The sequence below is a fragment of the Haliaeetus albicilla genome, chromosome 9, assembly GCF_947461875.1.
Source record: "Haliaeetus albicilla chromosome 9, bHalAlb1.1, whole genome shotgun sequence".
NCBI classification, from domain to species: domain Eukaryota; kingdom Metazoa; phylum Chordata; class Aves; order Accipitriformes; family Accipitridae; genus Haliaeetus; species Haliaeetus albicilla.
Genome location: NC_091491.1, coordinates 2,888,678 through 2,912,882, shown reverse-complemented (window position 1 = coordinate 2,912,882; position 24,205 = coordinate 2,888,678). Strand labels below are relative to the sequence as shown.

General features: G+C 35.5%; 1 protein-coding gene across 4 annotated transcripts in view; it reads left to right on the top strand.

Moving 5' to 3' along the window:
- The window catches only part of USP32 (ubiquitin specific peptidase 32), an 81,026-nt gene that overhangs the window by 44,906 nt on the left and 11,915 nt on the right, over positions 1-24,205 (top strand). For 2 of the 4 annotated variants that reach the window (XM_069790958.1, XM_069790962.1), the window contains 17 exons: positions 911-1,042; positions 2,569-2,676; positions 3,454-3,569; positions 3,957-4,019; positions 5,887-5,970; positions 8,757-8,818; positions 8,939-9,041; positions 10,846-11,038; positions 12,259-12,434; positions 13,187-13,327; positions 16,597-16,756; positions 19,047-19,201; positions 19,880-19,961; positions 21,678-21,752; positions 22,371-22,509; positions 22,794-22,899; positions 23,554-23,727. In XM_069790958.1, the coding sequence (XP_069647059.1) occupies positions 911-1,042; positions 2,569-2,676; positions 3,454-3,569; positions 3,957-4,019; positions 5,887-5,970; positions 8,757-8,818; positions 8,939-9,041; positions 10,846-11,038; positions 12,259-12,434; positions 13,187-13,327; positions 16,597-16,756; positions 19,047-19,201; positions 19,880-19,961; positions 21,678-21,752; positions 22,371-22,509; positions 22,794-22,899; positions 23,554-23,727 (2,069 nt within the window). The remainder of the gene's footprint in view (positions 1-910; positions 1,043-2,568; positions 2,677-3,453; positions 3,570-3,956; positions 4,020-5,886; positions 5,971-8,756; positions 8,819-8,938; positions 9,042-10,845; positions 11,039-12,258; positions 12,435-13,186; positions 13,328-16,596; positions 16,757-19,046; positions 19,202-19,879; positions 19,962-21,677; positions 21,753-22,370; positions 22,510-22,793; positions 22,900-23,553; positions 23,728-24,205) is intronic. The other 2 variants (XM_069790961.1, XM_069790959.1) reach the window with 2 other exon arrangements.

Sequence of the window (24,205 nt, the reverse complement as noted above, 5' to 3'; positions counted from 1 at the left end):
TGAGCAGAAACTTAATATTTTTTTATATATATATATATATATATTTAATTTCAAGGATAAAATGTAAGGAGACTGGCAGTTGTACATAATGTTTTGAAAGAAAACACAAGTTCTTCCTCTGGCTATTTTTATTCACCTTTGCCTAGCACCTTGTTTTACTCATTGTTGGGTTTGGGGTTTTGGTTTTTTCCCCTTCTTTAAATTAGCTTGTAAGTTCCTCTGTATAAAGTATCTTCTAGGTTTGTATAATCACTCCCCAGTGTTGTCTGGGTTTCTAAGTGCATCTATAGTATAAATCATAAAGTGAAACAAACTATTTTATATTTGGAAAAAATTAATGCTGAGATACAGTGTTTAAATGTCACATTAAAATTTAGCCTTATTACCACATAAGAAGGCTGAAAATTTCAAATAGGAATTTTTTGAGAGCAGCCAAGTACTAAATAATTTTTTTTTTCCCATAAAAGTTCTGGGATTTTTTTTTTTAAATGCTACTTTGCGTCCTTTTAGAGGTTTTAAATACTGGATACCTTGGGAAAATAAGATAGCACACATATAATCTACCTGTTCAATTCACCAAGAAGAAATACGTGAAAATGAAGAGACTGCTGGAGCCTTTAGCAGTGGGGAAAGTTCATTTCTGTATTTCTAAACACTTGTGATGATATGTTATTGATGTTGAACTCCTAGATGGTGAATAGGTAAGATGATTCTGTAGATAAAGAAGGTAAAATTGGAACTTTGTCTCTCTACTACTTGTATTTTTAATTTTTATATTCAGGAGTCAGGCACAAATAAATCAACGTCATTTCTCTTTGTGACAAAATAATGCTGCATTTTTATTTGGTGCTGAATTCTAACATGGTCTAGACGTCACCAAAAATTTTTTTTTTTTTTGTTGATTATACAGTGGAAGAATCCGACATCATCGATCTCGAAAAACGATACTGGCTGCTAAAAGCTCAATCAAGAACTGGACGTTTTGATTTAGAAACATTTGCCCCCTTAGTTTCCCCTCCTATTCATCCATCTCTGAGTGAAGGTATGGAACTTTGATCAAACGTGCAAGGAAATGATTTTGCTGTGGTGTTCAGTATCTGATCGTCTACTGACATACAAATTTTATGGCTTTAAAAGTGGGCCTATTTTAAAATGTATTTTAAGCTTAAATTCCAGAGATCATTCCACTGAGTTATGAATGTTTGAAAATGAGAAAAGATGCCTGAGAAATCTCTATTTGTTGGGAAATCTGGAACGACAAAGGAAGCAATTCTTCTATGCGTTGCATTCATATTAGTTGTCAGGAAATATGTCAAACTTTGTGTATAATTTGCTCTGTAGTTCCTTAAAATTTTTCATTGGGCTCCTTAAGATTCTGTAATGACAAAATATACTGCTGTCCCTGAACGAGATAAAACAGAAGACCATTTTTAAACTGACAAGTGTGAGTTTCGTCTATTAAATGACAATTCAGCATGCAAGTCAGAAGTTGTGTTATGCAGTCAATGAGACAGTCTTCCCTAATAGCGTAAGTTGAGGAAGACTTTGTTCAGAAGACTTGGTCAGGAGATTTGTATGTTGCAATGCAGACATATTAATAACCAAGCTGGTCTTTCAAGTTGAAGCCACTCTGGTAATAACTGGAGGTTGCAGTTGTCTAATTGCCATTTACTGCATAACATGAGGACGTTAAGTAACATTCTACTTACATGCTAGTTTTTGTCTGCAGTCCTAGAGTGAGAATTTTTTATCACCAAGTGGTCATCTTTACTGACAAGTGGCAGCAGTAAGTAGAAAATGGGAAATTCATCTGCAGGGGATGCAAGCTGTTAAAACACCAGAACTTATGTTCAATTCAATAGGGATATATGCCCACATCCTTTTGCTCATAAGTGAGTTTTCTCTACTTAGTGATATAAATTTACACAGCTGCTATGGGGAAACCTGAATGGTTTCTGGTCGTTCTATATGTCATCTGTGAATAGTGCAACTGAGTCATTGTCACTAAAAAAAAAAAAGTTTTGTGGGATAAAAAAAAAAGTTATATGTGCTGAATGAATAGAACTCTTAAATCCTTCAAAGGCCAGTTAACTAAAACTCCTAATTCACTTAGGGCCAAATTTGCAATGGTATTCAGTGATTTTCATAGGAGTTTCTATCAGGCACTTTGGAAGAGTCAAAGCATTTGGCATCTGAGTACCTTTACTGGTTTGGTCCTTTAGCTTTTGTGAAAAAGCTGGTCCTGATCATACTGGTTTAGATGTACACACTATAAATCAGTCATTACAAGGAAGGCATAAGAATAAGGCTCCTGTTCAGAATTCTTGATTCCCTCCCTACTCCACCCCTGGCTTTGTCTAGCCACACATAAGTGATCTAATTCACCTTTACAGTGGTCTTAGCAGTGCTTAATTATCTTTATTACACTTAGTGAGAATTAGTTATGATCATAAGTGTTTGTACTTCTCCTTGCAAATGTTAACTATTAACCCTTCATATAAATGCTAAGTATAATTGTCAGCTGTTTCAGCCAGATGCTGTAACAGGAGATGCTTTTGTGGTTTTCAGGTTTGTTTAATGCTTTTGATGAAAACCGAGACAATCACATAGATTTTAAAGAAATTTCCTGTGGGCTCTCAGCATGTTGCAGGGGACCCTTGGCAGAAAGACAGAAGTGTAAGTATGTGAAATGTTAACTATTAATTTTAGAGAAGTTTTTCAGTTTGAGCAATGAAGTTTAGTTGTTTCCACATTTTTAGAAATTTTTTCCACTGAACAAGTGTGTGTCTGTGAAAGGTGACAGACTTTAGAAGTTAAAAAATTAAAGGAATTTTAAATATCAGGGCTTCCTTTTATGAAGGATGATTAAACCTAATTTTGTATATTTTATAACATCCTTAGCTTCGTATAAATTATCAACCTCTTTGGGGGAAAAAAAATATATTTCGGAAGTTATTTTGCAGTGTTCTGCATTATGATGCAGAAGTTTGTATCTCAATAAAAAAGTGCAAACACTTATCTATTCATTATATATAATACAAAACGAATGTCCTATTTGATTGTCTTGTGGTAAATAGCATGTTCTGGCTTGTTTACTGTCCAGTTTTCAGCTGGCTCCTTGAAAGGTTCTTGTGTTTTGAAATACCTTGTTCCATACTTTTCCAAAGCCATATTGCTGCAACTTAAAAGCTGTCATTCACTGGAAATTTCTGGATGCACATATGTTCCCTGCTCTGTCACATCAGAAAACACAGCAGAGAATTGCAGGAATCTAGATTTCAGTTTATTAAACACAGCTGCTCCATTTCCTCACTACCACACATGCATCCTGCTTCATCAAAACTGTCAGCACTAAATCATGTTCTTGTGGCTCTGCAGACTTACTTTCTGCAAGAAAAAAAAAAAAGTTGTTGAGTAGTTCTAACATAGAAAAGTAATTTCCTTTTTTCTCAGTTTGCTTCAAGGTTTTTGACATTGACCGGGATGGCGTGTTGTCTCGCACTGAACTTAAAGAAATGGTGGTTGCACTTTTAGAGGTCTGGAAAGATAACCGTACTGATAAAATACCTGTAAGTTGTATTTGGATTTTTATTCATTTACTTCTGTTTCTTGAAGTCATCCTTCAAAAGTAGGAATGTGAATGTTGTTTGAACATGGTTTCAGTGAATACAGGCTTCCTTGAGCTACCTTAGCTGAGGAGTATTGATAACTGGATGTAACTTACCTTGCATAACTTTGACCTGCTATTAACCAAAGTAGAATGATTTGACTATAATGTATACTGTTTCACATAAAGAAAACTTAGGTACAAAAGTGCAACTGTCCGGAAGCACTCAGCTGTGAATTACTTAGAGGTATCATCAACATTTCTTATACTTTTATTCTGAACACAGAACATGCAGCTCCAAAGAGTGCTGTGAGAATTTAACTGTTTTCTAATCCTTTTGTTTGTTAAGGAATTGGACATGAGTTTGTCTGAAATTGTAGAAGATATTTTGAATATGCATGATAACACAAAGGTAGGAATTTGCTGTTCTTCCCTTGTCATTTTTATACACTAGTATCTTCAGTTTATTTATAAGAAAAAAAGTAAAATCTTGTGCTTTCTTTAAAGCAGAGATGTGTCAATAAAAGAATTGCTTTCAAGAAATGTCAGTTTTCCATTAAAATTTTCCACATTGTTTTGTGAGAGAACATGTTTGAATTTTACAAGCCATTTTTATATATGAAACTAAACCAAACATACATAACCAGATTAAATTAATTTGAAGCATATACTGTGTGCAAGGCTTTGCTATGCATAATTAATACCAGTTTTAAATCTGATGCTTGACTTTTGTTCTGAATAAACTGTTCTTTTGTTTCATGTTTAAAATGATCTTAGGAAGAAAGGGGTAGTGCATTAGTGTATCTTACATTTTATCCTCTGTAAAGATGCATTACCCTCCTATGCTGGAACAGGACTGTATTAATTCAATAGTAACTCATGCATTATCATTATAAAACTACTTTGTTTGCAATAATATTATATACAACCAGTGAACTACGTACAGTGATATTGTTTCAGAGCTAAGTATCTGACATCTGTCATGACTGTTGTGACACACGGCAAAAAGTCTTAGTAGTTTATATGATGCTTTATAGTTAGCTGTGTGTAAATCTTTAATTATGTTGTTGCTTTTTCCACATAGGCACTATCATCTGCAAACAATATAGGGGAAGTTGTTTCTATTATTTCATCCTTTGCTTTACTAATTGGGAATAGTGTCTGGAACCTATAAATAATTTAAGAAAAACTATAAAGAATGTCTAGAAATGCTTAATTACTTGTTTGAATAGTTGTCTTGCCTGCTTGTACTCCAACAAAGTGGTGGGCAAATAGTTTATTATAGTTCTTTCATTACCAAAGCAGTAGAAAATATGGCTTCAGTGAGCTCTTTCTTTCATCCTTTGAGGCTTTTATTGTTTGCTTTTTTAAACAAGGTAGTTTATAAGCAAGTGCATAGCAGTGTCATTTCCACAAAGAGTTAAAAAAGAAGACTAAGTCTTCAGAATATCTTTCATAGTTGCACCATGAATGTAGTGCAGGAAAGAGCTGATGGTGCAGTAATTACATAAATTACTTAACCTCTTTTCATATGTTAGCTTTGACCTGTGTGAACTCTGGAGAAAATGGTCTGTAAGAAGAGGCAGGGTAGCTGCCACTTCTGTAAAATTGGCTATGAATTATACTACAGTCTAAAAAATTCAGGTTGATCCTATCACTGAATTGTTGAAAATCAGAAGGTCCCCTGACATTGGTCAGTGTTATGCTACTGTCACTTTTCAAGTGATTAAGAATTAATAGTGCTTGTGTAGTAAGGTAGGATCGTAAGGACGTGATGATCCGAAATAGTTTTTCCCAACCCACAGAGGAAGGTGGTAGATTTCTGAATGGATGCAAGTATCTACATGCGCAGAGCTTATCCGGACAATCGAAGTCTTAGATTGTCTTAGTCTTGTTTTGTTTCCTACAAAGTGATTGCCTTGATGAGTCACATACTGCTTCTGCTGATGTCATGGTTTGAGAAAGTATGACTACTGCAGTTGAGCATAAATACTGAATCTGAATGATGGAGAGCAGGAGCAAACGTTACATGTTGTGCATGGTTTGTCCTCTGTACTCTCAAAGCTTTTTCGTTCTCTAGGTTGCATATGTTATGCTAAAACTGGATTTTTCTTCTCTCATTGGATCAAATTTTATTACCAGAGTGGTAGATGCTAATTTTTATCAAATCACTGGCTTTGTCATGCCTTGTATGACGCATTTAATGAGCATTTTAACAGAAACAGGTTAATGGTTTAATGGTTTTTCCTTCCCCTTTCCTTCTCCTCCCTTTAACTAAGCTTGGACACCTCACTCTGGAGGACTACCAGATATGGAGTGTGAAGAGTGCACTTGCCAATGAATTTTTAAATCTACTTTTTCAGGTATGTTTAGAGGAATTTTAAACTTGAAAATTATGGTAATTAACTCATGAGCTTTTTGCATTGCCACGAAGCACAGCATCAGCCTTTGTGCCAACACGCTTAGAGTTTTGTCTATTGCAATAAGTTATGTGGTTTTGCAATTGTGCGTTACCTTGGTGGAATGATTCTCTATTTGATTATTCTTCTTTTCAGTGTATGGAGATGCCTAAAGCATAATCTGTTAAAGTGAATGTAGTGTACTGTTTATAAAATGAAAAGACATTTCAAGTGTATCAGCCGTTATATTTTCCATTAGAAAAAGGCTGTGTTCTTAAACAGTTGTTCTTGCAAATGTTTGCCAAGAAAGTGACACAGAAAATGAGAAAAGGTATTGCTAACTCTTTACAACCGCTTTCCCTTTAAATTTTCTGTTAAGGCCATCTAAGGAACCTTTCATTGTTTTGTTGTTGGTTTTTTTTTTTTTGATGAAGCAGTCCTTGAAAGCTCTGATAACATATCACTATTGTGATGCAGAAGCTGAGGATTAAGTGTGTACAGAATTCATTTTAATTGAGCTTGAACTGGATTTTTATAAATCCTTAAAACAGTCGTATTTTAGCGCTGACTCTGTGCAGAAAATAACCCCTAAGATATTTTCCTTCACTGCAGTTTGTTTCTTCACTGTTTTCTGTAGAGGTTGATACTTTGAGTTTAAACAATAATAATCCTCCTCCTCCTCCTCCTCCTCCTCCTCCTAATGGAGCCTTGAAGATTTGCCCTAATTTAGTATTCACCTCCAGCCCCATATGACAGTCTCAGTTCTTCCAGGGAAGGCTGTGGAGAACTAGTGGGCTCCGTTCTCATTTTACCACTGAAGCTTAATCAGTTACAGGGTCAGATTGTAGCAGAAAAATACTTCATCAGAGAGAAGCTGTGTGGTCTTTAAAAAAAAAAGTAAATCTCATGAGAGGCTACCTGAGTAACATACTACTGATTCTCCTGTTTATGACCCTAGACTACTTTATAAATTGTATTTTGAACTGTACTTTCCCAAGAACTTCAGGGCAACCGAGTGAGAGCATTCTGAGGCCATCAGCTACACCACAGCTGAAAAGAATAAAATCAGGAAGTTCTGCAAATTCTTTTTGTCTCTAATTGCATTAGGTTTTGCTTACATTGCAACATTCTCAAGAAGGGCTGTCTTTATTTTTGGACCATCTAGCATCAAATATCCTATCATAACTTAATATTGATGAACTAACAAATATCTATGCAATATGGAAGTAGAATGAATGAACATGTAATAAATTTGTCTTCATGATGATGACACATCGCCATTGTTACATATTGTCTCATTTACAGTATTTTTTCTCCTGACAGAGTTGCTACATTTTCATTTTAGAATTTTATTTTTAGTTCCTTCGATAACTTTATCATATGAGGCACCCTCATCTCATGCTGCAGGCTCAACAGCATGCTCGCACAGGACAGAGTCTGCCATTGATTTGTCTGTGCATTTATTTGAACTGTCATGAGCTTGTGTGTCTCGCCTGCAGACGGAAAAGCTAACTAGTCTGAGTGGAGTGCCTTGGAGAGCTTGTCAACAAATTGGTTTGTTTGCAGCGGGGATAGTTTATATGAAGAATCTGATACTAGCACGGTGTTACATGAGTTTAAAAAGAATCATCAGAGCCAGCTGTGTTGTGTGCTGGAAAATCTGTTGCTTCCCAGCAGCTAATGGCCTTTGTTTTATTCAGAATGTGAAATGGTCTCTCACACTGTAATATAAATTTAAATAAGATATCTCACTAGTCATTAGAAATCTCCAGCTGAGATGCAAATTGATAGCCTCAAAAGAGACGTAAGGAAAAGACTATAAATCATGTTATGAGTAGCAACCAATTTGAAAACCATCTCGGAGAGGAGACAGCTGACCCTCCTCCCCGCAATGGGAAACAAAGACTCCTGCGGAGTCTGTTCCCCTCCGCTCATCGCTCCCTGCCGCGTGCCCTGTGGCTGCGGAGCTGCTGGGAGAAACCAGCCGGAGATGTCACTGCAGCCAAGGCCGGGATGGTTTTACTAGGAAGAGAGGAGTAAAATATTAGCCATCTGGGACTGCTGCCTTGCACTCCGAATAAAACCCCACCCAAGTCAGGCAGCCGTCTAGGGGATGGTGCCTTTTCCTTCTGTGTTTGTTCCAAAACGAAAAAAAAAAGAAGAAAAAGCATCAGATGTTCAGAGAACGTTCTACAATTTTCAGAGCATTTTTGGTGGTGACTGGTTGGTTGGACCGCTTTAAACTTCTCTCTTGCTCTCTTCATGTGCTTGTTTTCTTTTCAGTTCCTTATATAACCCCTTCTCCTCATTTTTCCCCAATCCATTTTGGTTTTTTTTAACCTTTAGCTTATCCTCTTCCAACAGCTTGCATTCTCCCAATTCCTTATTCCCTCCCTCCTGTACATATAGACATCTTAACTTTTTGTATATCTGATCTGTATCAGTTACTGTGATCTTTCATAGCATGTGCTTCAGATCTGAAAATAATGAAAATTCATTTTATGTTCAACTTAATTTGTCTTGGGGCATTTGACATCCTTGGTATCTTTGTCGTAACAGTGGGAACAGGTCGTGAATCTCACAGCTCAAAATACTTCTTTTTTAGTGATTTGTTCAATTTTAGCTAACCTTGCTACATAATTTAAAAGAGTTTTATGAAAAGTCCTATTAGAGTTGTTCTTTTCTTTCGTTTACCTAATGCTTGTTTCATAGTGGTGTAGTTCTTAACAAGAATTACTTTCTTTTTCCAGGTGTGTCATATAGTTTTGGGGCTGCGACCTGCCACTCCAGAAGAGGAAGGACAGATTATTAGGTGTGTGTTCTGCTCAGAATCTTAAATGGGTTTCAGAATCATCTTTTAATATTTTCAAAACGAGGACTGTAATTTCCCTGTTTCAACTAATACTTCATGTCGTTCATTCTTTATATGCAGAGGCTGGTTAGAAAGAGAAAGCAGGTATGGCCTTCAGCCAGGGCACAACTGGTTTCTTATTGCAATGCCGTGGTGGCACCAGTGGAAAGAATATGTCAAATACGTAAGTATAATAATAATGTATACTGAATAAGTGATTTCTTTGTATTTGTGAATGTGTTGATGAAAAAATAGTGTGGAACAAATGACTGCTTAACCAATAATGCTTGAAATTAAGCATCTCCTGTCTCTTAGTGGAAAATAATTGTTTTGCTGAATCGTTGTCACATGGTGAGCTTTTCACTATAATTTCATTAAACTGTCATTTCTTTCTGTACTTTGTTTCATCATTCCTGCGTGTCAAAATATTTTTTTAAATAAAACATACTCTCACAATAGTACTTCCCTTAAGTCTTTTGATCCGTTTGATAATAAAGCTACCTGTTTTGGTTTTGGCTTTGCTTGGGCCACAAATACACACTGTGCATTTTCTGGATAAATAAAGGAGGAAATTGGTATAATTTGATTTATAGGCAATGACTGAAAGTAGTCTAGTACCTGATGGTGATCATAGGAGTCCTACTAAAACTTTATAGTTACAGGGTGCTCTGTAATACCCTCCAACTAAAATATTCAAGTTAAAGCATCACTCACTATGAATTTTACAAAAGAAAGCGTATTTAATACAATTAAATTTTGATAAAATTTAATTGAGGTGGAGATAAATATTCTTTGCAGGTTACGCAAGTGAAATAAACTATTTCTCAAAAGAGTTTTATATAGTGATAAATAATCATATAGTATCCGAGTTGTTTTATAAACACAAATTGCTAAAAATATTCAGAAAACTGCAATGTATGCATTAACTAACCATGTAATTACAGTTATTCTTTGTGCACAATGAATTGGACAAATGATGGCTTAAACGCCTGAAATAGTAGGTAATTTGATCCTTGTCATAGTATAAGTACTCAGATGTGCACATGATTTCATAACTAATCCTTTGCATAATAGCACAATGCCATTAGTCACTGTCTACCTCTCAAGCAAAGAGAACACTCAGAATTTCTGTGAAACTCTGTAAATGATTACTGTAATTCCAACATACATTTTAGTCTTGTTTTATACTTTTAGCATTACTGCACAGTTTTGTTATTTGACAAGATATTATGTTTAGTGATGTCATAAATAGGGGACAACATAAACCAGGAAACATCCCTTTTTCAGTGTTGTTTGATGTTCATTGCATGGATTTTCTTTTTTCCTCTCTAAGGCTCAGCTAATTCCCTTTTTCTTCTGTTTTCTCATTTGTTGTCGTTTCTTGTTGTGACTGGTGCTGTAAATTGGGTAGGATTCTTCTTACATTTATCTGTACTGGGCAGGCAAGTTATGCTTTTGGGGGTATGCACATTTTTTTCTCCACCTTTATCGTGCCTAAGTGTGAGCCAGATTGCCTTTGCAATGCTGTTTCTCCAAAGGAAACAAAGGAACTTTGTTTCAAAACAAAGTTAGGGTAGACTAAGATGTTGCAGGTTTGAGGAAAGAATGTTTTTTTGTTCTTGTGCTTGCTGTTCTCATTTAACCATATGAAATTCAACAAGGACAAATCTTAAACTATTTAGAGCCTGTAATTATAGCTGTCTGAAATGGTTGTCTTTTTATGTATCTAGTTAGAGAAAATAATTCCAGCATTTCACAATTTTAATATTGTGCAGAAGAGTTTATTCAATTGGTTTAACAATTTTGGCTGTTTTTTCTGCAGATTCTTCATCAGTAGATGTAGAAAGTATTCTTTCTTATTCTGTAAAGCTTGTTGTGATATGCAAAAGTGGTCACGTAGCTGTGAATTTTGGTGATTGGTTTGGCTGATGCTAAACGTCTTTGATACTGGCTTATAATTAACTTTTCTACTTGCCTACCAATTTTAGGATGCAAACCCTGTTGTGATAGAGCCTTCATCTGTCTTGAGTGGAGGTAAGAATTCACTCGTAGCTGCTGCAGCCAATACTTCAGAGCAGGGAGAAGACAAAATGGGAGGTCTTAATTACTTCAGTGCAACAGAAGAAAAGTTTTCAGATAATATTTCTACTGCATCAGAAGCCTCAGAGACTACTAGCAGCAGTAAGCATAACACCTTATTTCCTTGGAGGTTTAATGTCGAACACGTTTTGAGAAAACTACATACTGCATGGATTCCTCCAGGCAAAAAGATAACACAGTTTAGATTACAGAAGTGGCCTATGTATGGACTTCGGTGAATTACTAGGATTTTTTAGTCTATGGTGGATAAACAAGAAACAGTCCTGTTTAAAGAGCAATTCATCATTAATGCTATGATTAATTTCCAGAATTGTTTTCAAGATAGTTTTTGTCCTATCATTTATTTTCTGAGTGGATTTTCTTCCCCCCCCGCCCCTTCCCATTAAGTTGTTTCTAGTGATACCTAGTTGGTGTTGTACTATGTCTTGCAATGGGATGACCTCAGATACTATAAAGGGCAAAGAAGCAGAAAAGAAAATCAGGAAAAGCATATTTACAGTTTTACAGGGCATGTGATCTAAATGAGTTTGTGCAGATTCTAGGAGCCACCTTTGTGAAAGAAGATTTTAGTGATGATTTTCAGTCAGTTCTTGTGAGAATTTGAGATGTTGGGTTTTTTCTTATAAGACAGCTGAATCTTGCATCTAGTATTTGAAAATCTGTGTCTTAAAACTGTAACTTAAGTTTAAAGTAGATAAATTACTGTGATCATTTTTGGGGTGAGGGTTGGGGGAGATAGAGCAAGGGCAGGAAGGGAGACAAGTTTTAGGTTAAAGGTTCTTTCTTTTTCTCTTTTTTTCACCCTGAAATTTAGATTTAATGTTTTGCATAACCAAAGGAGGTTCTATAGGAATAAAAACATTCGCCTTTTCAAGGAGGAAAAAATAAAAATAAGGCATTATTGCATATATATTCAGTTTTGTGTATAAGATTTGCAGGAGTTTGATATTCAAACATCCAGACAACAAGCAAATGCTAAATACATTTGCTTATGCAAACTTAGTTAGGCTGTTTTCAAACCAGTATCCGTGTAAGTATCTGCTTTGGTATTTGGATCTCATATATCCACTTCTTTGCCTTTTCTGAGAGTAATAGTGTATTTGTCACTGTAGTTTGGAAGAGTTGCATGTTTTAATGAAGTATGAAGTATAGCAAACTTCTTCAATAGCCTTTTTTAAAAGCAAACAAAAAAAGAATACAAGAGTTTAATTCATTCATTATGGCTTATGGAGTCATGAACTGAAATAGAGGGTTTTTTGTTTGTTTTTTTTTTTTTTTCCCCCTCTTGTATTCTGTTACAGATGCTCTTTACCCTGGCACACCAGGGACTGATGTGTGTTTTGCTAGGCAGCATAATACTTCGGACAATAATAACCAGTGTTTCCTTGGAACCAATGGGAATACTTTGCTACAGCTTAATCCTCAGAAACCAGGAGCTATTGATAACCAACCCCTAGTAACACAAGAACCAGTGAAGGTAAATGCATCTGAGTCATGTGAATATAGGAAAAGTATTTTTAGTGTACTTTTATCACAGCTTTTTATGTGGGTTTTTTTCAGGTAGTGGCTTAATTCTAAATTAACATTGCTTTGTCCTATAACAAAATTTGGGTTTCTTACTCTTATTTTAAGAGGAAAAAATTGTGTTCAATTTCTGAGGCTACTATTGAGTGTTTTGTGAGAAGAGAAATACTCATAATGTTCTTAAACAAAACTTAAAAATGAAAAAGGCATTTATGAAAACACAACTTTCAGCATTAAATGTAAAATATTTTAATAATTAAACACTTCAGTGTTTTCAATCTGAATTTAAGAGTTTATTACTGTTGCATAAAAACGGAAAATAGTTAACTAAATAGTAAAACAAAACTGACAGTTTTTCCAGTATTCATGCAAACAATTAGCAAAACACAGACCAGCACTGTCAATGATGAGCATAGATTGGATTTCTCTGTGCAGTATCTGAGGTTGTTGGAGTAGGTGACATAAGAGAGAAACGTATTATGAATTTTATACTGGACAGCCTTTTAGAGAATACTAAATAGTGAAACTTGAACATTAGTTATTGTTACATTTAAATACCATCTTTCAGTGTGAAAAGCAGTTGCTAATTGCTACTTAAAAGTTTTTTAATAATTAAAAAGTGTTCTGTGTTCATGAACTAAAATTGTTGTAGCTGTATACTTTTTTTCCCACTTGAGATTTGACAAAATCTCTTTTTGTTTAAAGGCTGCATCATTAACAATGGAGGGTGGAAGATTAAAACGATCTCCACAATTGATTGAAGGGAAGGACTACATAATGGTACCAGAACCAGTTTGGAGAGCACTTTACCATTGGTATGGAGCAAATCTGTCCTTGCCCAGGCCGGTAAGTTGTGGTTATAGACACTTTACTTGCCATAACCGCCGAGATAATATGAACAACCTAATGTGTCCAAGCTTCTGCCAGTTGCACAAGGTAATCTTTTATGGTCATCTCCCACTTCGTCCAAGTCTTGAAGACCAAGCTGGGAAAAAGCAGTCTCAGAAACGGACATGGATAGAAAGTTGTGGATATTTACCAGGAGGTTTGCAGCATAATCCCCAGGAGGTAGTGCAACAGGGCAGAAATGCCGCTCAACTGATCATGATTACTAAAGCAGACAAAAGTAAACTTGAGATCGGTTTAAAAGAATTGGCATCAAAACACTCATCTTTAAAAGCTAAGATAAATTTTCAGCTGGTCTGCAGAACCAATAAAATCAAAACTGGGACGCCTGTAGCTTTGAAAATGCATTTCTTCTCTCACAATTTAATGAAGTGGGGGGAAGGACACTGTCCTTCAAGTTCAGTGTCATAGAGGACATAATATGCAAGATTTAGTGAAGATCTAAAAAACAGATAGCAGTAGGTGATCCTAGTGAAGAAAACAGGCAAAGGCTATTCTTTGTTAAAATGGTTGCTCAGAAGCACTTCTGAGCTGTAGCTGCAAGCTGCAGGAGTAGGTATTCCTAAAAAGAATTTGCATATGAGCACATCAGCTTTTGAGTACTGCACAGACTGGTGAAGTTGTTCAGCTTCTCATCAAAGGTTTTTCGATAAAGCATTTATCATAAGTAATTTCTTAAGAAATAAATGCTAAAATTGAGTTGACATCTACTGTCTAAGGCTGCATCAGCATGATTCTGGTTAACCATGTTCAATGCTAAAAGCAAAGACCAGTAATCTCACCTGATACACCCATCCAGTCAGGCCCTTCTTGTTTTAATTGCTCAGTGTTAATTTTTGTTGCAGGTATTATGTATTGTGGCCATGTGAATACTAATTGTTATTTTGAGCAGATCATATATTCAAAATAAATATTTCTTTTGTGTCATTCTTCTTCTAGTATTAAGATAATTGCCTTTATTTTTTCTAACAAGTAACTAAAAATCTTACTGGGGAGGCAAGTGATGATCATTCTCATTCTTCAGCACAGAATCAGTAACGCTCCTCCAAACTTATGGAACACTCATTTGTCAGCAAATAATTCATATGCAGTTAATTTTCACATATCTTACATTGGACTGTAAGCAGAAGAACCAATGAATCAGAATAAAATTGTGAAATAGTTTTACAAACAATTAACATAAGTGTTTCCATTGTGTAATAAAAAATGTATTTACAATTCGGTAATACTGCATTTTTATATCAACAATTATTTAATTGCCTGTAGTCACTTAAAGCCTTGTAATAAAATGAACTAATTAACGACAGCCTCTCAAAGATAAGGTGGTATTTGTACTTGTTTGCATAAAATTTTTGTTTAGAAAAAAGAAAAAAGACCTTGAAAGACTGAAATTGACTTTTTGTAAGCAGCACTAGTATTTTCTATATTAAAGCTATAATATCTTTAATTGAAAATTAATTTGGGTCACAATGCAGAATGTATTGCAGAATATAATTTTCAAATGTGAAAGTGCTATATATTAAATGGAATTGACTAAGTGGACTAATAATTGGTCTGTGTTATCCCAATGAGAGATTTTTTTAGTTGCAGTTAAAACAGCAACAGTATTCCTGAAAGAGAAGCAGTAATTATATAGCAATAGCCATTGTTGAATCATATAATTTACTCACAATTTATTGAGCTATCTCTCTGTTTCTCTGTGTGTAATATTGCAAAACGATTAACAGGTCATAATCATTTGGAGCTACAGCTGGCATACCTTGAATTACTGATATTGAATTTATAAAAAAGTAGGCTGATGTTAGAGGCAAGAAAAAAAATGAAGTAATTTGGTCTGTTCACTTAGAAACATGGGAAACTTCCTTCAATTTCTGTTGAGTATATTTATTCCATATAGTGGTTGGTTTACTCTGTGTCAGATGGTCTCTTATAGGAGCTACACTTAAAAAAAGGAAGTGAGGGGATTTTTTTTGATGGCAGCAATAGAGATTAGGTGTTTGGTGCCACAAATACTCAGTGTCACAAATGGGAGAGAATTAGCTGTTTGATTTTTGACGATTTGGTCTGTTAGCCATAGTACTGGCAATTATTTTACAGTGAGAAATCACTGGCTTCTGTTACCCTCCTCCCACCCATTCACCATGGAAACAAACACCTTTCATGATCTAGAAAAGGCCACATCTCTTTATGCACAAACTATTGTGCTTGAGATTTTTGTGATAGATTCATTTGAAAAGGGACTTCTATTCAGAATGAGACAATTTTAGTTGGGGTATCCTGTCTGAAAAAAAATATAAATAATGTATGTATAAACTGTAGCTTTTGAGCCCATAATTAAGGAATATTTTGGCACTTAGTTATCTGAACACTTGAATTTTTGAAGACCATTCGATTACTTGCAGCCGTGTATACAGGCACTTACAGTCCCTTTCCCATCCTGCAGTAGGGACTATTATGTTGTTTCTTTCCAGAAAATGTCATCACTATTGTTTTTGTTGTAACTGAAGTTTAATACTTTAGTGCATTATATTGCTTCTCACAACTTAAGCTGAGTGTTTTCTTCTGCTTCACATGGTCACAAAACTAGTAAACATTCCTGCCATTTATGTATGTCTACGTTTGGGTGGATCTAGATAGCAAAATCTTTGTAGAAATGGTGACTGAAAAGCTGCAAGTCGTGTTCTGGGTAATTTCAGCTTTTTTTGTCAACATACTAAAATGCAACAAAAGTAAGTTTCAGTCTGTTTTTACAATATGAAGGTTGTAATTCAATCCTATAGTTCAAAAAGTTCAGAACAAATGTCTGATTCGGCAGGTTTGAGTTTCTTCAACAGTTGTGAAACTTCTGTATTGAAGTATACACTGAATAGAATTAATGAGGTTCATTGTAGATTCACATACATTTCAGGAATTGTAAAAATGTTCATTCCATGGTGTTGTACAGGAAGCTATGCTCCACTAAATAAGGTGTTTGCTTTTGACAGTCTGCAACTAGTAAGCTTCAAAAACGGCTTAGAAATCAGTAAATTGTTATTCCTGTGGATATTTGCCTAGGACCCCATAAGAAGTTCAGAAGATTTCTCGTCTCCTAGTGAAACACAGTTTATTTTTTTAACCATCTGCTTTAATCATTACTGCCTGTTCCTATTGGGATTTCCTACACGTTTGGAACAGCAGTCTCTAAAATGTGTTTTAAACGTCTTTACTAGGTGATCAAAAACAGCAAAACAAATGTGCCTGAACTAGAGTTATTTCCTCGCTACCTGCTCTTCCTGAGACAGCAGCCTGCCACTCGAACGCAGCAGTCAAACATCTGGGTGAATATGGGTATGATGAGCCTGAGAATGTTTCCTCAGCATTTACCTAGAGGTAACTTAAGAATGCAGCAAGAATACAAGTGCGCAGTTTCTAAGAAAGCGAGACCCACAGCTGTAGAAGCTTGCTGCCACTGCGCTTGTACACCAGCTAATCAACTGTAAGGCACAATCAGCATTTGGTAAAGATTTAAAGGCTTTCCTCCTATCTTCTCTTGAAAGAAAGAGGCATGAGGGAGCATTTTCAGTGAAGTCAGTTAAGTCGCGTAGTTACTGCAAAGAGATGGGTGAGTTGAAAGTGAGAAATGAGCACTGCATAAACTAAACGGCTAAGAAGGGCAGATCTGATTATTCCTGTCGGTAGGTAGTTTTGTAGCCATAGAATAGATGCATCTGTGCATTGGGGTGTGTATCTGATTGTACAGTGGTATAATAAATGAAATCACTGTTCAGCCAACTGGTTCTGAGTTACTTAGGCAGCTAGGCTTTAATGTCCAGAGTTATTTAATAGTCTTTAGAAAGAGATTGAAATAATGGAACATGAAGACTTATTATTGGATGCTGTTCGGAAAGACAATTCAGTAGGAAGCATAAACGTACAACTAGAATATATATGCCATAATTGTGGTGGGTAATGCTCACCAAAAGATTGTAAAAATAATGGGCTATAAGAATAATCTTTAGATTGCAGCTTCACATTTTATCTGAAAAGTGTTGCAGGATTTGTTTTCAGTTACCAGTTTGTACGCACAGTTGCATACTTGCGTTGCACGATAGGTTTGAAGAAATACCTGATGTTCACATGCATGTGCATTTGGATACACACAGATATACATACACATCCACAGTAACATATGTCCAGAAATGGGCTCACCTGACTACTGAAAATTAAATCTTTTAGCCTTGCTAGTGTTAGCTTGTGTTTAAAAATCTCATGCAGATGCTCAATTTTTCACTGCTTTGGTAGAATCTAAAACTTAACGTGTAGATAGCGGCTGCCTGCTTGATCAAGTTCCGCTACAGAAACTGCCTGCTACCCAAATTCATTTTTCCTACTTGACTAAAATGGAAACTGCTTTGTTTGGACATCCTAAAATGCCCAAATTCAAATAAAGAGAATCTTCTGATGTGCCAAATTTGATCTTGATTTGGAATTATTTTGCTCTGCACTAATTTATTTGTCCAATCATTTATTAATCTTTTTGAGTTTTCAAATACGCTTTCTTGCTGTAATCTTACAACTAATCCTCTGATCCCTAGTCTCAGAAAATGCTTTTTTGTTTTCTTCCCCAAAAATGAGTACTTTGCTTGGTATACTGAAGCAAAACTGATGCTTTGCTGACTTACAAGATGATTACAGTATAGTTCTAATCTCTTGGCAAACTGCATGTAATATTGCATCTTTTCATACGGTACTATTTATTTTATTTCAGTCTTTTGACAGTGAAAGTAGAACAATGTTGCTTCTCTGGTTACTTAAGTAATGCAGTTGCCCAGTTGGGTTTGGCTGTATAATAAAAGCTTTTCATGAATATGTTACAGACCTGTCTCTGTGAGGAGTGGGGAACTTCCTAAGGTTAAACTAAAGAAGCGCAAAAATAAAGCATGTAAAGTTGGTCTCATCTCTTGTGCAAATGTGTTGTTTAAAGATGAGCTGATATTACAGAAAAGAGCAACAATCTCGACTGGTGGAATTAATTTGTGTTGCAAATGTGAGATTGTTGAGAAATTCTGGTGAAAATCCTAGGTGTCTTCACAGAATGTGTGCTGAGGAATTTAGTTATGAAGAATACTTTTATTGTGAAACTGCCAAGCTGATTTCATCTTCACAGATCAGCATTCATCTCCATAGAAGAGCTGAAGCAAAGTCATGCTACTTCCAAGAATAGTCAGACTGATTTGTTTGAACTTATTTTTTACTTCAAGTGTTCTCTCAAAAAGAAAATTCTCATGAGATTTTGAATTCCTTTATTTTGAAAATTACCATTGTCTCTGATACTCTGTCTTCAAGAGAAAAAAAGAATAGTCCAGTCTTTGAAAAGTTCTTTTAAATTATTTATTTCCTACAAGAATCTTAGGGGAGCAATTTTCTACTAGGTTTTGGTAAGAAGGGAGGTAAATTTATCTGTTTTGTGATAGCAAGTTTGTTGTCCCAAAGGGTTAGTAACAACTAGCTTTCAATCTAACTCATTATTTTATCCATAAACAAAAGCAGTAGAACTGTGTACTTCTTTTTCACAAAAGTACTTATAGTATATGCAGTGTATAAGTTTATTGATCTGATTTCAGTTGGCCTGTGGATATATACATTATCTTTTGCTCTTTTCTTATGATTGTGAATCCAGGGAATGTACCTTCACCAAATGCTCCTTTAAAAAGAGTGTTGGCTTACACCGGCTGCTTTAGTCGTATGCAAACAATTAAAGAGATACATGAATATCTCTCCCAGAGGCTACGTATAAAAGAAGAAGATATGCGCCTCTGGTTATACAATAGTGAGGTAATGTTGGTCTTTTTTCCTTTTTTTTTTTTTTTTTTTTTTTTAATCAGCTATTGGATATTGTATATCTTACTATTTTCTAGAAACTATTAAATACACATGCACAGAAAAATAATAAAATAGAGGATGTAAGTTTCCTTTACAGTTTAACCACTCAGGTTGGAAAACTCTTGCCACTTGCTTTCTAGAGTTTTCTGTGCACTGCAAGCAGTGAAATTTAGATTTTGGTGTTAAAGTCCCAGAAAACTTATCTTGATAAACATTTAATTATCCTGTGATGTATTTAAAAATTCGCAATTAGTTGACCTATTACAAGGCTTGATGAAGTTTTATAGAAACTGTTTTAAATAGAAATAAAAATATAGTCTTTCATTGACATGCCATCCAGAATCTTTTTCAAGTGTGTATGTGAACAAATCACAATGAACAAGCAGAATGTATTCCTCCAAATCATTAAGTGCATGTAATTCTCTCATTCTAAGGAAATACCACATAAAATTAAAGCATTGAACTAGATGCTTCTGGAGATTAGTGAACTACTGTATTTAATTAACATAGGTAGGAAACTGGTGCTCTCATTTTTGTGAGTTTTACTTTCATTGCTTCGAGATTAAAATATCCTCAGAGAGTTTTAAATCTAGAAGTAATAACTGTATGAAGTATTTTTTTCTCCTGCAGAACTATCTTACTTTGCTGGATGATGAAGATCACAGACTGGAGTATCTTAAAATCCAAGATGAGCAGCATTTAGTAATAGAAGGTATAAAAAGGGCTTATAATTTGTTTACACACTAAAAATGAATAGTTTTATATGAGTATAGGTATGGTTAATATATTGCGTGTAGTACCAATTTCTGTAATTGCCCAAACTACACAAATATATAGGCCTACTGCCCAAATATTTTATTTTTGGAAATGTTTTGAGAAGGAAGAGTATGTGTAAATAGATATCTGTCTCTATATATGCATGTATTGAAAGAAATACAGGAAGAAATACCAAAGCTTCAAATAATCCACCACCCCTACAGTAATAACTAAAATACCAGATATTTAACAAAAGCGGGGTGAGGCATCTGAGGCTTTTTTGTTATCTGGGGGGGGGGGGGGGGGTGTGTCACTAATTTTACAAGAGTTTAGGTTACAATATTTGCATGAACATATTCTTACTGACAAAGCAAAAGGTGAAGAAAAGCGTATGCTTCAGTCCATGTCAGGTTCATTTCTAATATTTTCATTACAAGCTGCTTTTATTTTCACATCTGGAGAGAACCTAACACATTTGGACTTGACTGCTTGGCTGAGTCTTGTCGTGGTGGAAAGGTGTCATAAATAGTCTCAACCTTTCTTGTTTCAATTTATGTCTATTGTGTCTCATCCTCTTGCCATATGCTACTGCGCTAGGTAGTGCTATCAGTCACAAATACATTAAGCCTTTGTCGAAGGTATCAGGGTGCACAGATCAGCTGAGTTTTCAACTAATTTGACCTTTTTGGCTAATTTTTTAATAGGAAAAACAGAAGTGTACATAGTTAATCCACTCTGCTGTTGTCCTTACATCACAAAGGCTATATAGAAATCTTGCATTGGTTCTATACAAGTTTCACTTAGCGTAGCTTTGTATTACACCTTAGGTTGGTGTGCTAGATGGACTCATCCTTTTTGTAATGTGGCTCAGCTCATATTTGATCAGTCTAAAATTGGCAGAGTGGCTGATGCAGTTCATTGTGTATCTGCGTTAATCACTAGACACAAGAGAAGAAATGGGAATTTATACGTAGGGAGCGGGGCTGCACCTTGCCGTATCAGGTGAAACAGAACCCTGAGGCTGTAGTTCAATAAACAAACTGGCATTAAGTCAACACTGCAACTGAAAGAAGCAGTCTGCCCTTCCTCTGCCTTCACCGTGGACAACTACTTGACACCTATCTGAGGAACTGGCTGTGAGAAGTGATCTAGTGAAAAATAACTCCCTCTTTTCAGCTAGCTCAGTTCCTTAAGCCAGTTTGCTGTATGGCTTGTGTCAATGCAAGATAAGTGCTTTTCTTTTTTTGTCCCGCTTTATCCCAAAACACATGTAATTTGTCCCTATTTTGAAATACAATTGAATCTTTTGTTGGTTCGTACCAACAACAAATATTAGTGATCGCTCATGAAGCAAACGGATTTGTTCAAATCTGGGGGTCCTTATTAAGTATTAGAATAAGTACGGTAAAACTTCTTAACCAACAGGAAAGAAATCAGAGAGCTGCTTTCTAAAGATGTTACTGGCATGGATGGAATGATGCCAGTATTAGAATGATTTCCAGTAATGTTTGGAAACACTGAAATGAAAACTAGCGAAAATAATAACTAAAAATAAGCAAATTTCTAATCTCAAATATTAGAAAGTGTTAATTAAACCTCTTCAGCTGTATAAGCTCTCTGGAGTAAGTAACAAACAGTTTTAAAAAAATCTTTATACCATATCTCTTTCTAGTTCGAAACAAAGACATGAGCTGGCCAGAAGAGATGTCTTTTATAGCAAACAGCAGTAAAATAGACAGACATAAAGGTAAGTGTTTCAGCACAGTAATTGAATTACGATGAGAAGAAAAATCCAAGAGGCTATATTATGTTGAAACAATCCTTTTTAATATAAGTGCTCTTAACTTTGGAAGAGGTCTTTTATGCCTGTGCTGCTTTGCTCGCTCTTTCTGTTTTATTCAATTAGATGCTGGAAATGTGGGAGGGTTGGATGTATAGATAGATAAATTTGTAGATGTTCAGATGCAGCAGTAGCAAATGGTACATAGCAAATTCTGGATTTTGTGTTTATTATCTTGGATTTGTTCTTTTTTTGTTTTAAGGTAAGGAATAGTAAAGATTTTAACAAATTAATCCAGAAATTTCAGTACCATAATTATTTGCCTGAAAATAGTTTGTATGGATTGTACTGATGTCCATAGTGGATCAGATCCAACAAAATACCTCAATTTCTGTTAAGTAAAGTTGAGAGAGCAGATATTTTGGACAGGCTGGTCCTCTGTTGCATCTGCTAGCTGTAGCCTTGTAGTTGGGAGCGGGTTAAATTGAATTGGTTACTGTGAAAAGGTTATATTCTTAACTTTACTGATATATGACTGAATTTTTCACATCTGCACAATTGGTATAATTGTTTTCTTTTTCTCAGTTCCTACTGAAAAGGGTGCTACTGGATTAAGCAATCTGGGTAACACATGTTTCATGAACTCCAGTATCCAGTGTGTCAGTAATACACAACCTCTAACACGGTATTTCATCTCAGGAAGACATCTTTATGAGCTTAACAGGTAATTTTCTATTTGAGACCATTGGCATTTTAGATGCTGTAACATTTCTTTAAAATGAGTTTCAGCTTTCAGGAGTAGATGGTATGAATAAATCCTTTTAAGTTCAGTGTTATCAACCATCAGCTATAGAGCAGATACTAGATTAGATACATGAAAGTATAACCTTTTTTGTTTCTGAGAGAGTTAAAACAGTTCAGCAAGAACCCTTTGCACTTCCTTGTTTATCCCCATGCTTGAATTTTGTTTAAATTTTAGTGTGGTATTAATTACTTTATGATTCCTAGGACAAATCCAATAGGAATGAAAGGACACATGGCCAAGTGCTATGGGGATTTGGTTCAGGAGTTGTGGAGTGGAACTCAGAAGAACATAGCACCATTAAAGCTACGGGTGAGTCTGTAATGTGTGTTGTTTAAAGGTAGAGAGCCAGAATTTCTTTGAATAGCAGAAATCTTTTAATGCACTTTTTCCTGATGTAACCTGTATTGTAATGGTTCTGGGACTCAAATCAGTATCTCCCCTAGAGAAAGGGAAGGAAACTTGGACATATATTTTCATGTGTTAGAAGCTGGCTGTGAAGCCAATGACCATATCCCAGGCAGTCAGTCATCACGTATGTTACTCCAAACTGGTCACAGAATTTGCTTTCTTGCCTGTAAGGAACATAGGGGAGGTGTTCAGGAAGGGGCTGTGCAGGGGCAAGATGCACATCTGGAGGAAGCCAGAGTTCATCAGTCCTGGTGGTCAGGACTTGAGCAGCTTTCTGTGGAATATAATCATGGTTCAGTGGTTGTAAGGTCAGAGGACTTACCTGATATGGATCAGAGGTTGTGGTTTAAGATGTGGCTTTTATAGCCCTTGTTAGGGACAAAAGATTATGTATTTGCCTGTAAATGGTCTTGTTCTGAAAGTATAGGGGGTTACCTTAACTCTTGGCAATTGAATTTTTGCTCTTTGACAGCATGCATCTTGTCTATGATATTTTCATTTATTGTTACAACCTTTGTTACATTAGGTTTAATAACTTTCTGGCTTTTTTTATAGTGGACAATAGCAAAATATGCTCCAAGATTTAATGGCTTTCAACAGCAAGACTCACAGGAGCTTCTGGCTTTTCTTTTGGATGGTCTTCATGAGGATTTGAACAGAGTGCATGATAAGCCATATGTTGAACTGAAAGACAGTGATGGTCGACCAGACTGGGAAGTAGCAGCAGAGGTATGGGTTAAAATTTTGGGGTTTGGGGTTTGTTTGTTTGCTGTTTTTTTTTTTTTCCCCTGTAGTTCTAAGCTGCTAAGTTGTTGATGAGGCTTCTGTGACAATACTCTTTCAGGACTGCACTGTCTTTTGGAGCTTGTTAGATCTGTGATTTAAGGAGTCAATGTCACCTTTGAGCTGAAGATGAGTTTTAAGTGTTATAATAAAGGTGTAATGATGAGACTTCACAATCATTTTGAACAGCTCCTCAGAATTATGGAGTATCAAAATATTTCAAGATATCTGATGATCCTTTCAGAAGTACTTTAAATGATGTCATACCTTGATTATTGTGTTAATTGAAATAACTTTTCTTTACTTGTGTTGAAACTAAATACTTCCTTTTTATTAGAAATTGGTAAACCACTTCTATGGAAATAATTTGCCTTCCATAGGCCAATGAAACTTCAGAGGTCTTACAGCATATCCTACTTCCTGT